We start from the raw sequence: 13,943 nt of genomic DNA, 5'->3' as shown, positions 1-13,943 counted from the left end.
GGCCAAGACACTGAAACAACCTAAGTGTCCATCAATGGATGAATGGATAAAGAAAATGTGGGGTATAGATACAGATACAGACACAGACACATACACACAATAGAGTAACATTCAGCCATTAAAATGGGGGTGGGGGTGTGCCTGGGTGGCTCAGTCTGTTAAGCGTCCGACTTTGGCTCAGGTCATGATCACTCAGTTTGTGAGTTCAAACCCCGCGTCTGGCTCTGTGCTGACAGCTCAGAGCCCGGAGCCCGCTTCAGGTTCTGTGTCTCCCTCTCTCTCTGCTCCTCCCCCACACTCATTTTCTCTCTCTCTTTCAAAAATAAATAAATTAAAAAAAAAAAAAAAAGGAATTCTTGCCATTTGCAACAGGGATGGCCCCCTGAGGGCATGATGCTAAGTGAGGTAAGTCAGACAGAGGACAAATACTGAATAATTTCACTTGTAAGAAGAATCTTAAAAGCAAACAAACAAACAAACAAACAAAACCATGAACACACAGAACAATTTGTGGTTACCAGACGCAGAAGAAGGTAGAAATGAGTGAAGGTAGCCAAAAGGTTCCAACTTTCAATTAGAAGATTAAGTAAGTCCTGGAAATGTAATGCACAGCATGGCGACTATAGCTAGTAATACTGTATCGTACACTTGAAAGTTGCTAAGAAAGTAGATCTTAAAAATTCTCATCACAAGAAAAAGATTGTAACTATGTGAGGCGATGGATGTTAACACGACTTATTTTGATCGTTTCTCAATCAATACAAATACTGAATGATTAGTTTGGACATCTGAAACTAGCATTATGGGTCAAAGATATCTCAATTAACAACAACAAAGAACATAGTGAGTAAGCAGAAAAGTGGTTTGCAAAAGGGTCGCAGAGGTGTATGGGCCAGTTCGCGCAGGGCCTCACAAGTCCCAGGCTTCTGAATGAAATGTGAAAGCATCACAGCATTTGGAACAGAGGCACAACACAGTCTGATTGACACTTTAGAAGGTTCACTCTGGTTGTGGTTGGTGTAAAGGCACAGAAACATAATGGGACAAAGAGCAGCAAGGGGACCAATCAGGGGGCTGTTGCAGTGAACGTGGGCAGTGGCTCAGAACCAAAGTAGCAGCAATGAGGGTAGGGAGATGGGATGAGATTCTCACTAGTGCCTCTAAAGAAAAGCTGATAATATCCACTGATGGACCACATGTAGGGTAGGAGAGTGTCATTTGTTGGCCCAGGGAAAGACTGGAGGGAAAAGAGGCGTCCAGTGGTGGGGAATCGAAAGTTTGTTCTGGATGTTAAGCTGGCTCTTGGGCATCCAAATGGAAACATTAAGTAGGCAGTCAGATGCATGAGCCTGGAGTTCGCATGGGAGCTCAAGTGACAGATATAAAAACAAAATCAAAACAAAACGTCACAGACAAAAGCTCAGGACAGAACCTCCCACTTAGTAAGGTCTAAACATATGGCAGCAACCACTGTTAATGAAAGATGCTACCAAAATGTTGAAAGGCTAACAAAAAGCCTCACTTCATTTCATTCCCATTCAACGGAAAACCTCAAACCCGAGGGCAAGTTACCAAGTCATTTGTCTCCACAATATTAGAAGCCATGTTCATGACCGTGCAGCAGACATCACCTGTCATAAGCACTTCTTCGATTACTTTCTTCCTCCAAGCCACAGAAGAGTAGGAAGGAGTGTTTCCAAGGCAAGATGCTTCACCAAGCACCAGCCAAATGAGTGTCTTTTTTATTTTCCCTTAAAGAATGACTTGGAACAAAAGAACACGAATAAATCCAAATTTTGGTCAAGTTTCCGTTATTTTTGCTCCAACTCCTCTGTCAGAGACGCACACAGTCGAATGAACAACCCATCTTGCTCTCTGCTCGCGCGCTGCCGACAATCTCCCACAGACACGAGCAGCGCCACGTGATAAACAGTGACAATAAGCACGAGATCACAGGCCATGTAAACTGCATTGTACTGTCTTTTCCTCGACACCTTGAAATTCAGTCAACAGGAAATGGGGATCGCACAATTCTAGGGGCGAGTTCATTTCCTATTCGCGAGAAACTAGTCTAGGAGTCACAACATAACCCCCTGTATGGATGGGAATGTGTGCCCACCACCCCCCACACCTGATCAGACAGAAACATTATTTTTACGCTTAACCTTAACCTTATGCTTAACCTTATGCTTAACCTTTTATGCTTAAACTTAACCTTAATTACTTTAATGACCTTATTTATAACCTTATTTCATAACCTTAATAACCTTATGTGACAATCTGAAAAAAACCTTCACACCAAGACAAAGTAACAGGAAGAAAACAGAAGGCAACAAGTCACTTTTTGATGCTCAGCTTCTGAAAATCTGTTAGCCCCTGTACGGATAGGCTTCTGTGTTCTGAGATAAACATATTTATGATAATTAGGTTTGGGCTTTGTTATGGACTGGATTATGTCCCCCACAAACTTTATATGTTGAAGCCCTAACCCCCAAGGAAACTGTATTTGGAGACAGTGCTTTTAAGGAGACAATTAAGCTTAAATGAGGCCATGGGGGGGGGACCCGAATCCACTAGGACCAGTGGTGTCCTTACGAGAAGAGAGATACCAAGAGCACATGTGCACAACGGGAAGGTCATGTGAGGACAAAGCAAGAAGCCTTTCTTCTGCAAGCCAGGAAGACAGGTTCACTAGAAACCAATCCTGTTTGCATCCTGATCTTGGACTTCAACCTCCAGAACCGTGAAAAAATAAATTTCTGTTGTTTAAGCCACCCAGTCTGTGATAGTCTGTTATGACAGCCCAAGCGGGTTAATATAGGCTCCATGTACATTTATAACCCAGAGAATACTACCTACCAGCAACAAACCTATGAAAATGAACAACCTTGCATGATCTCTTAAGAACCATAAGCACACCATCCTGACATTCATAGTCTACGCACCCTTCTGCCACCCCAGAGTGAGCTTGCCCCAGGATTCTCATTTTCCAGAAAACCTCACAGAAAAAAAGCTATTTATTGCTCAAAGCCCAAACACATTCAAAACAAAACTTCAGTTTAAAAGCCAACAACAGGGGCACCTGGATGGCTCAGTCAGTTAAGCATTCGACTCTTGATTTTGGCTCAGGTCATGATTTCACTGTTTGTGAGTTCGGGCTCTGTACTAACAATGCGGAGCTTGCTTGGGATTCTCTCTCCCTCCCAAAATAAATAAACTTAAAAATTTTTTTAAAAATAAAAGTCAGCAACTTGTAGAAAAAAAATAAAACAAAATCTAGTATTTCTGAAACTCCTAGAAGGTATAGAACTTCCTAAGCTTAAAATATGAGCACCTACCAAGGAACATATATAAACAGCTCTGATTACATACAAAATTTAAACTCGTAATTTAACATCAAAACAAAAAGCGAATGAGATGGAAAAAATATTTGCATATACAAAACATGAACATATCTAAGATATCATTTATAGAGAGCTACTAAAATCACTGAAAAACCCCATGTCAGAAGCAGTCAATTCACAAAACAAATCTATAGAAACTTTAATAGTAAGATGAATTGAAATAAATTTGGACTTTTTTCTTTAACTAGCAAAAACTAAGAAAACATTTACTTTTTCAGGAAGTGGTCATTAATTTTTTCAGATGACAAAAAAGATTTTTATTTCTTTAAGTTTCTTGGGTTGACATTCTTTTCTATTGGGGCTTCTAGGGTCGTTAATTCTTCTTATACGAAAGCATAAACATGACATATGTAAGTAAGTCTTTGTAAAAATTGAAGTAAATCAAAGTGCCACAAAGAGGGAAATGTAATCGATGATACTAACTGGACAAATAAATACGGCAACGACATAGGTGCACAGACATCTTTCTAGATAACGGAGTGCCATTTTAAAGATCCTCTGGTTGTGGTAACTGGGCCATCTCAGGTGCTACATAAATGTTTGTTGATGGAATAAATACATTGTGCTCAAGTTTAAGGTCTCTATGCCATGAAAACACTGATAATACTTTTTCCTTCATGAAGCAATTCTTAAATAGTCAAATGACTAAGCTAACAATTACAGATTTGGCTAGCAGAAGTCACAACTAAATTTAAGACTTTAAGATACCTTCACTGTCTTCTGGATTTTCTTCTTCATTAGAAGCTTCAATATCTTCATCCTCCTGGGCAGAAACAGTGGAAGCTACACTTTCACATTGAGACACATCTCGCTCTTCACGAGGCTTTCGTGAAGTCTAAGGAGTAAAAGAATATTAAATTAGGGGTGCCTAGGTGGCTCAGTTGGTTAAGCTTCCGACTCACGATTTCAGCTCAGGTCATGATTTCACGGTTCTTGGGATCGAGCCCCACATCGGGCTCTGCAGTGACAGCACAGAGCCTGCTTGGGATTCTCTCTCTCTCTCTCTCTCTCTGCCCCTCCCCCACTCATGCTCTCTCTCGCTCTCTCAAAAAAAACATAGAAAAAAGAATATTAATTTATGATTTAAATAACTAAAAGAAAAAAAATGAACCTTTTCATGTCTAAAATAACACAGAACATGGATACACACATACTAAACAAGAAGGTTGCATGTTTCACAACTGTTCTGGTTAATGTGCAGTTACCTCTAGGGAACCACTTCCTGGCCTTTTTGTGTAAATAGATTGCTTTCATCAAACTGATCAAAAGTTTGGACAATTTTTTGGACAATTTTTCAAACAACTCACCACCATACATGTACAAAGAGCCCAAAATGGCAAAACTCCCGCTATTCTCCCCCTCCAGATAATGTATTTTTCTAATACATACAATGTATACATTTATTTTCTAAGAAAAATAACACATTCATCGGAATGTTGAAGACCCAGAATTATGTTAAAGAAGACAATAATTGCTCATAATTCTACCAGCAATGGATTCTAAGTATGCTGATACATTTCCTTCCTGTCTTTTATACCTGTGTACATATGTATACATGGAAATAAAACCAGGATGACCCAATGTGATTATATATCTTACTTGTTTAACCTACTATAATCATGAACTGCACGTACCTCTCTACATTATACATTCTTCAAAATTATTATATTTATTAGTGATTCCATAAAAACAATCTATACCAATAAATATTTAAAATTCTATTTTAAGATATTTAGGCAATTTTTAAGTATTGTTAATAATGCTGTAATAACCTCCCTTCACTAACTTTAAGAATTCAGTGATCTCATAAGCAACATCTGATCACTGCTGTAGCCAATCAGCATTGGTGTTACTGAATTTCTTTTACTATTGATGAGGACAAATTTCCTTTTTTTAACAGGATTTTCCCTTCTGTAAACCAAGTGTTTATGTAACACTGCTCATTTTTCTACTGGGGTCACAGATCTGTAAGAGTATAGGTGCACATACGTAGGTGTAAGACATTAGCCATTTATTGCATCTTACATTGCTGACTATGAAACTTAAGGTCTCCTGTCTTTGCAGACTGGAGGATCCCAGCCCTGGCACTTCTCTGCGCTGCACCTCTTCCAGGGCTTGTACTTCAGCAGACTTCAGCTCCAGGCATCTCCCAGGGACATTCCTCATAGAGGAAAAGAAGTTATTGCCACCCCAACTGTTAAAATTACCAATATTCTTATTCTGTTTATTTCTTCTCATTTTTGGTTTACATATGAATACACTAGTAGGATCCAACCTAAAGCATTAACTGAAGCAAGAGAAAAAAATCATTTCCCAATGTCAGAGTCATACAACTGGCTGAAAGTCTGAAGCTAAAAAAAATTCAACACTTTGGCGAGGATTCAGAGAAAGAGGAACACTTTTGCGCTGCTGGTAGAAATGCAAACTGGTGTAGCCACTCTGGAAAACAGTATGGAGGTTCCTCAAAAAGTTAAAAATAGAACTACCCTACGACCCAGCAAGTGCACTACTGGGTATTTATCCAAAGGACACAAAAATGCTGACTCGAAGGGGGACGTGCACCCCAGTGTTTATAGCAGCGCTATGCACAATAGCCAAAGTATGGCAAGAGCCCAACTGATGAACGGATCAAGAAGATGTGGTATATACACAAAATGGAATATTACCCAGTGACCAAAAAGAATGAAATCTTGCCATTTGCAATGACGTAGATGGATCTAGATTGTATTATGCTAAGCGAAATAAGTCAGAGAAAAGACAAATATTTGATTTCACTTATGTGGAATTTAAGAAATAAAACATATGAACATAGGGGAAGGGAAGCCAAAAATAAGACAACAGAGAGGGAGAGGCTCTTAAATAGAGAGACTCTTAAATACAGAGAACAAACTCAGGGTTGCTGGCAGGGTGTTGGGTGGGGGATGGCTAAATGGGCGATGGGCATTAAGGAGGGCACTTGTTGGGATGAGCACTGGGTGCTGTATGTAAGTGATGAATCATTAAATACTACTCCTGAAACCATTATGACACTGTACGTTAACCAACTTGGATTTAAATAAATAAAAATTTAAAAAAAAAAATCATCACTATGCTCCTAGGGAATGCAAGGGAAGAATCCTCTGGCTACCCTTTTTAAAAAGCTTGCGAAAGACTTCATGAGTGCTGCAATATTTTTAGGCATTAGATAATAGCTACTATGTGGATTTTTCCAGCGTGGAGGCTATATTCCTCCTTTGCTGGTATCCACCGATTCTTTTGGTACTTCCACTGATGGACAGAGAAGAGACAACATTTTACCACCATGCAACATTCCTCCAATCACATGCAAAAATCTCCTACTTCTCCAAGCATTTGCTTCACTATATGATAGCACTCATTAATTTTTAATGTAATAATTCAAACCTACAGAAATATAACACCTATATATCTTCTACTTTAACAGATGTTAGACATTTTGTCATGTTTTCTTGAAGCCTTTTTAAAAATGGTAAAAGACTCTAAAAAAACGGGAGCCTGCTGTCCTATCATTTCAATTGTAATTTAAAAGATTAGAATAAGAAGTGTTATCGACATTTGCGATGGTTAATTTTGTGTGTCAACTTGGCTGGATCACCGCACCCAGATATTTGGTCAACATTAGTCTGGATGTTTCTGTGCAGGTGTTTTTTAGATGAGATTAACACTTCAATCAGTGGACTTCTGAGTAAAGCAGATGACCCTCCATAATGTGGATGGGGTGGGCTTCACGGAATCAACTGATAGCCTGATTAGAACTAAGACTAAGGGCTCCCTGTCCCTCACCCCCGGCCCTAAGGAGGATCTATTCATGAGATATATATATAATGATATTTACTGAATTTGAAGTTAAAACAGAAAAACATTTAAAATATGTATGAATTTGGGGCACCTGGGTGGCTCAGTCAATTAAGTATCTGACTCTTGATTTCAGTTCAGGTAATGATCTCACAAGGTTCGTGGGTTTGAGCCCCACATCCAGCTTTGCGCTTACAGCACAGGAAGCGGGCTTGGAATTCTGTCTGCCCCTCCACACCCCCTCCCCTCACGTGTGCGCTTTCCTTCTCTCTCTCAAAATACACTTAAAAAAAATTTGTTTTAAGAATAAATATCTATAAATTCATTTGAGGATAACAACACATTACATGTCAACATAAAAAACATTTTTAATAAAAAATAATACATTCCAAAACAAAAGAATCATTTAGTGAAAAAGTATCATTTTTTTAATTGATTTTGGAAATTCCTTTTAATGTCTGCCTTGAGAGCATCACAATTCTCAAATGTGCTTCTACATTTAACCTAATCCGCAGGCGTAATACTGTTTTGGTTGAAACACATATTAAAAATATCTGGTCTCACAGAGATATGTAGTTGGAAAGGGAAGTGTGTTTTAACATCTTTTTAGACAAGCCTGGATATCACTCTTTGATGGTGCACCGAAATTGGGCATGTCGTCATCTCTCAAAGGATAACTGCAATGTGGAATGTGAAACTGTATCAACAAGTTTTTCGTACTCTATTAAAATCCATTCATCTATCTTGAACTTCGATGTATTGCAAAATATTTTATGTTATCTTTTACACATACAGGATACCCACTGCCAGATCACAAATTGGTCATTTGGAAAACATGGATTTACCCAGATTTTTCAAATCTGGATACGTTTCACTGTATATGAAAACATCACAGTGGTTCTTATTACCACTGATCTCATCAGAAAAGTCTTTGAGTACTGGGAAGACGGTAAGCTCATGGGGAGGGATACAGATTTTTCCAAACTTCTAACCTTTGCTTGAAAGCTCGAAACTGGAAGTGGCAACAAATACTGCCGCTTGCTTGAACAGACAGGCTCACGTATTTTCAAGAAAATGTCGACTATGGATCCAAGTCTGAAAGACCACGGTCTGTCATTTTTTCAACTGAAACTGACATTCCATAAAAAAAGGGGAGCTAGTCCAGCCTGGGGCTCGAACAAACGCAAAGTGCTTTCCCAGGGCAGAAGCGGGACACTTTGGGGTGGAACAGAAGGACACGACACTTCTCACTTCATCCCACACACACATACTCAAGGGTCAAGACTCAGTCAGGCGCATTTTGACTGCTTCACTAAGGACAAGTGACACCGGCACATTTGTTTTGAAACTGCTAATAACGCTGGAGATGAAGAGAACAGTGAGTATTTAGCACAGCGGTGTCCTGCGGTGATTCGTGCGAAGGCACTGACGTTCTCCCTCCCAACAACTCTGACATCGTCTGTGCAAATTTAACACGGTGGGGAAGAGTAAGTACCATATTAATATTTTTACAAAAGCAGTTCTGACCTCATGGCATCCTCAAAGAGCTCTGTGGACTTTGAGAACGTTGGAACTTCCTAGTTAAGGGATTTTCCATAATTTACACTCTCTGGTTTTTAGTATTTATCTGAGATTCTTTCTCTCTGAGAAAACGGTTTTAATATGCCAAATCAATTCTTTCAACAAGGTCAAAAGAACGCCAACTAAACTTCTCAATTCAAACTCCAAAATGTTTCTGTTTTCCAAATCCCATTATGGTCATTCAAAAGTACTGAACTGCCATTACTCCTAACACGAATTCCACTCCTTGGACAGTAAACAGAGAAAAAGTCAACTTGTGGTGAGAAACTAACATATTCTTTTACAGGTAAATGCAATAAATAAAAATACAAGATGCAAAAAAGTTTCTCTCTCAACCAGTATTTCAAGCTCGAAGACAAAGCAGAAACAAAACAAAAACAAAATTAAAAAAGATTCTGATATACTCACTTTCTGCTTATGCTGCTGCAGAAGGTTGTCCAGATTGTGTCGCCTTTTGTAGTTAAAATAGAAGTTTTTACATTGCGCTTCACTTTTAGTTCCCACCATTTTGGCAATTGCTGCCCAGTTACGACCATGTTCTACAAGACCTATATTTTAAAAAGAGACCAAAGATGAACTCAACAGTCACCTGATAAAGCTAACAAGAGAAATAATAAAATCAATCCAACCATGGTATTCACAATCATTAGCACTAAGAGTATGTTTTCAATTATCTACTGATACATTTCAATACATACTTAAATATATATTGACTCTCAACGCACTGACAGCTCTATTTTGCCACCCAGATTTACAACATGGTCATTAATTGAAGGGCTCAACCTTGTCCTTGCCATGGGTCTTCTGGAGAGCTAGGACAATGTTCGATACAGAATAACAACTCAAACACTTGTAAACTGAGTGATTAGGTACTTCTAAATCCTTGGAAACAGTATATTGATATAAAGTTAATAAAGTAATCATATAAATAACACAAGATAAAGACCATATATATATATATATATATATATATATATACACATATATATGGCTATATTTATAATTAGCCTATCTTCAGTCATAATCAAGAAATACTCTCAAAAAAATAAACCAGTTTTTTTGTTTGTTTGTTTGTTTTTTCTTAAGCCTGTTGTAGGGGCACCTAGGTGGCTCAGTCGGTTAAGCGTCTGACTTCGGCTCAGGTAAAGATATCGCAGTTCATGGGTTCGAGCCCCACATCGGGCTCTGTGCTGACAGCTCGGAGCCTGGAGCCTGCTTCAGATTCTATGTCTCCCTCTCTCTCTGCCCCTCCCCCCCTCACGCTCTCTTAGAAATAAACGTTAGAAAAAAAATTTTTTAGATAAAAGCCTGTTGTAATACAATGCATCACAGAAACCTATGCAATCTAGCACTTTTTAGTCAAATTATACATACACATGCCTATCTGTAAGGAATGTGAGTATATAAATGCTATACAGAGAGCTATACAGACAGGGATATACTTTAGATACAGGTGTACCCAAACAGGAATTTTCTAGTACAAATTCGACAATTTACAGGAAGACATCAGTTTTTCAAGTAGCTTCCTTACTAATGACAATTGGAAGATAACTTCCAAATCTTGCCTGACACATGAACAGAGCTGAATGGAGGCTAAACAGTCACATGGAGCTCCAGCTACCGGAAAAAGATCGCCCTGTGATGGAGCCGACATCTACCTGTTCCACTAGGACATTCTTTTTTTATTTTAATGTTTTTAATTTTTTATTTATTTTTGAGAGAGTATGAGCAGGGGAGGGCCAGAGAGAGAGGGAGACACAGAATCCAAGGCAGGCTCCAGGCTCTGAGCTGTCAGCACACAGCCTGACGCAGGGCTCCAACTCGTGAACCATGAGGTCATGACCTGAGCCGAAGTCAGAAGCTTAACCGACTGAGTCACCCAGGCGCCCCTCCACTATGACATTCTGATAATAAGATGAGAACAAATGTGTATCTTTTACATGTAATTATGGCAAATCACAAATATGCTAATCATGGCAAATAAACGTCAAATAAAAATATTTTGAACACAGAAAACTTTAAACTGCTACATTTTTTTGGTAAAGGTGGTTTATAGGATTCCTAAATGTTATCATTCCTACCTATTTACATAGAAAATAAATCTGGGGACGCCTGGGTGGCTCAGTCGGTTGGGCGTCTGACTTTGGCTCAGGTCCTGATCTCATCACAGTTTGTGAGTTTGAGCCCCGTGTCAGGCTCTGTGCTGACAGCTGAGAGCCTGGAGCCTGCTTCCGATTCTGTGTCTCCCTCTCTCTCTGCCCCTCCCCCACTTATGCTCTGTCTCTATCTCTCAAAACTAAATAAATGTAAAACAAAAAAATTTCTTTTAAAAAAGAAAAAATAAATCTGAAATGTGTCACTAAAAGGTCAACCCATTTACAATAATTTCTCTTCAGAACTTTAAGGTAAATACTTAACCCCCAAAAAGTTGGCTACTCTTTCTCAGAATTAGTTTACTTAAAACAAACTATTTTTTATTTATAAACCAATTATTTATCCTATTAGAAACTGTACTTCAATTTTAAATTATACTACATTAATAAGCAACCACAAGAAAATACAAGATTCATAATGTTCCAGAGTAAGTAAGATCAGGGCCACACAGCGATGAGTGGCAGAGACAAAATTCAAACATTGGTCTGGCTCCAAAGTTCATGCCCTCTCCTTTCAATCATGGTGCAATTTCTTACTAGTTTATGACCAAATGCCTTACCAAATACACACTGAAAAAAATATGTACCACGCTATTAAATCTAACTTTTAAATAACAGAAAATATAGACTCTTTATATTAAAATACCCTCTAAAACAGCCTTAATAGCATTTAATCACAGCTATTCTGGAAAAGTGAAAATAGCCCACTTTCTCTCTAATGAAATAACATTCAAAATAAAGCTGTACAGAGAATCTTCAATCCCTCCAAAGTGGGCCTCTTAAACAAGGCACAGCGAGGTACCTGAAAAGGTACCATACCATCCTAAAGAACCCGAGTCTACTTCTGAATTCTGTTTACCACCGTAGAAGAATGTTCTCCTTTTTGCAATTAAAAAAAAATTGGGTCCCTCTGACTTATTACTAATAACCTTAAAAAACCAAACCAAAACAAAACAAAAACAAAAACTCTTTAGAATCTAAAGTACTATCGTTTACCTTTTTTCGCAACTTCCATTTCTTCTTCTGTCCATCGAGAGGTTTCTACAGGTTCTGTGGAAACTGGAATAAAGATAGAGAACCCAATAAGGCAGAGAAATACTAAGATCAATCCTTCATTCACAGATTATATGGCCCCAACCTATTTATCTGACATAAGGCCTGTTTGAAGCATAAAGTCTAGTCAACTATGGAAACAAGATGATGGCAGCCTCTCCCCCACCAACTCAAGGGGAATGAATATTCAAAACCTCTGTATTAGATCTTTCGCAATGTTCTTTGAAGCTCCATCCATGTCTTCATGTTTGAACATCACTAGTTTCTTATCTAAGGAGTCCCACCTCGCCAAGTGCCTGCACACGTTATCAGGGCTCCGTCCCTCCTCTCCTGAGGTGTCAAAGAAACAACGCTCCCCCTTCCTGTCCAGTTTTCTCCTGTTCTCTAAACCCCCATCTCCTCCTCACTCCCAGAGGCCCTTCTGTCCATCCTCATTTTCTAACAGCTAGTAAACACAGATGGACCACGAACTGAACACTTTCTCTTTTAGTTTAGAAAGGAAATAAAGACTATCACGCGTGAAATGAGCTCTTGCTATTTCCCCCTCTCAACAGTACTATCATCCACCCAGTCACTCAAATTATTACCAGGCTCCTCAAACCAATTTTTTAATCTTTCCTCCCATTTACTACTCACATCCATGGACGTATGTCAATTCTGATCTGAATCCACCCTCCTCTTGCCTGGGCCAGTGCATGCATGCACAATGACGCCCTTCTAGTTGGTCCCTCCGCCTCCAGCCCTTACTCTTTCCAACCTGACCTCCACAACGGTCACCAGTTCGCTTTCTAAAACACCAATCTAATTACAGCATGCCTCTATTTAAAAACCTCTGTAAGCTCCCACTTTGTAAGCAAAGCAGGATTAATTTAAACAAGGTCCATCATGACCTGGCCCTGTGTGCCTGTCTACTTATTTCCCTTCCATCCTCCTCGCCATCCCCAGAACCTGGTTTCTTTCCTGCCTCACATTATGATAAAATTGGTATCACTGATTTTGATGGTCTTCACAATTTTGATGGTACACATCATTAACATAATTCCTTTATAAACTAGTGAGACAATACTCAGTAAAAGAGAGAAAAACACTTGGACCCCCAGCCCCAGTATTCCCTTGTCTAATAATTTATTTCTATAAAAAATAATTTAACAGAAAAAAAATGTGATGCGACTCAAGATTTGTTTTTTCCTTAGACTCTTATCATATTAGTTTAAAGGTGGTGGGGCGGTAGGCAGGAGATGGGGACAGCCTAATCATGATTTTCACCAACGAGGAATGAATGGTTCAAGAAATTGTGTGCCTCGGGGAACATAATGCCAACATTTCACAGCCATCAAAAAGTGAAAAATGAAGATCGCTTAGAAACCAGAAAATATTTCTAATATACACCAAGTTAAAACATCAGAAAAAGTGGCATATACACACTAAGGTTACAACTAAGTCAAAAGAAAAACCACTCTATTAAGATAGCAAGGTTGGGGCGGATCTTTTCCAAAACACATTGATGTTAAAGTCTAAAAAATTTAAAGGCCATGAAGAAATAAAACTTTCACTGTTTGCAGATGACATGATACTATAAACAGAAAACCCGAAAGATTGCTAGAACTGATAAATTTAGTAAAGTCTCAGGATATAAAATCAATGTACATAAATCTGTTCCGTTTCTATACATCAATAATGAAGCAGAAGAGAAAATAAGAAAACAATCCCATTTACAATTGCACCAAAAATAAGATACCTAAGAATAAATCTAACCAAAGAGGTCAAAGATCTGTACTCTGAAATCTATAACATAATGATAAAAGATATTCAAGACAAAACAAAGAAACGGAAAGACATTCCATGCTCATGGATTGGAAGGACATATATTGTTAAAAATGTCTACACTACCCAAAGCAATCTACCCATTCAATGCATTCTCTATCAAAATACACAAAAT

General features: G+C 38.6%; 1 protein-coding gene across 13 annotated transcripts in view; it reads right to left on the bottom strand.

Moving 5' to 3' along the window:
- Positions 1-13,943, bottom strand: part of NCOR1 (nuclear receptor corepressor 1) — a 157,141-nt gene that overhangs the window by 54,409 nt on the left and 88,789 nt on the right. For all 13 annotated transcript variants that reach the window (XM_027047386.2, XM_027047394.2, XM_027047391.2 and 10 more), the window contains 3 exons: positions 11,948-12,010; positions 9,207-9,346; positions 4,113-4,239 (listed from right to left, as the gene is read on the bottom strand). In XM_027047386.2, the coding sequence (XP_026903187.2) occupies positions 4,113-4,239; positions 9,207-9,346; positions 11,948-12,010 (330 nt within the window). The remainder of the gene's footprint in view (positions 1-4,112; positions 4,240-9,206; positions 9,347-11,947; positions 12,011-13,943) is intronic.

The sequence above is a fragment of the Acinonyx jubatus genome, chromosome E1 (assembly GCF_027475565.1).
Source record: "Acinonyx jubatus isolate Ajub_Pintada_27869175 chromosome E1, VMU_Ajub_asm_v1.0, whole genome shotgun sequence".
In the NCBI taxonomy this organism is placed as follows: Eukaryota; Metazoa; Chordata; class Mammalia; order Carnivora; family Felidae; genus Acinonyx; species Acinonyx jubatus.
This window is presented reverse-complemented; position numbering and strand designations above follow the sequence as displayed.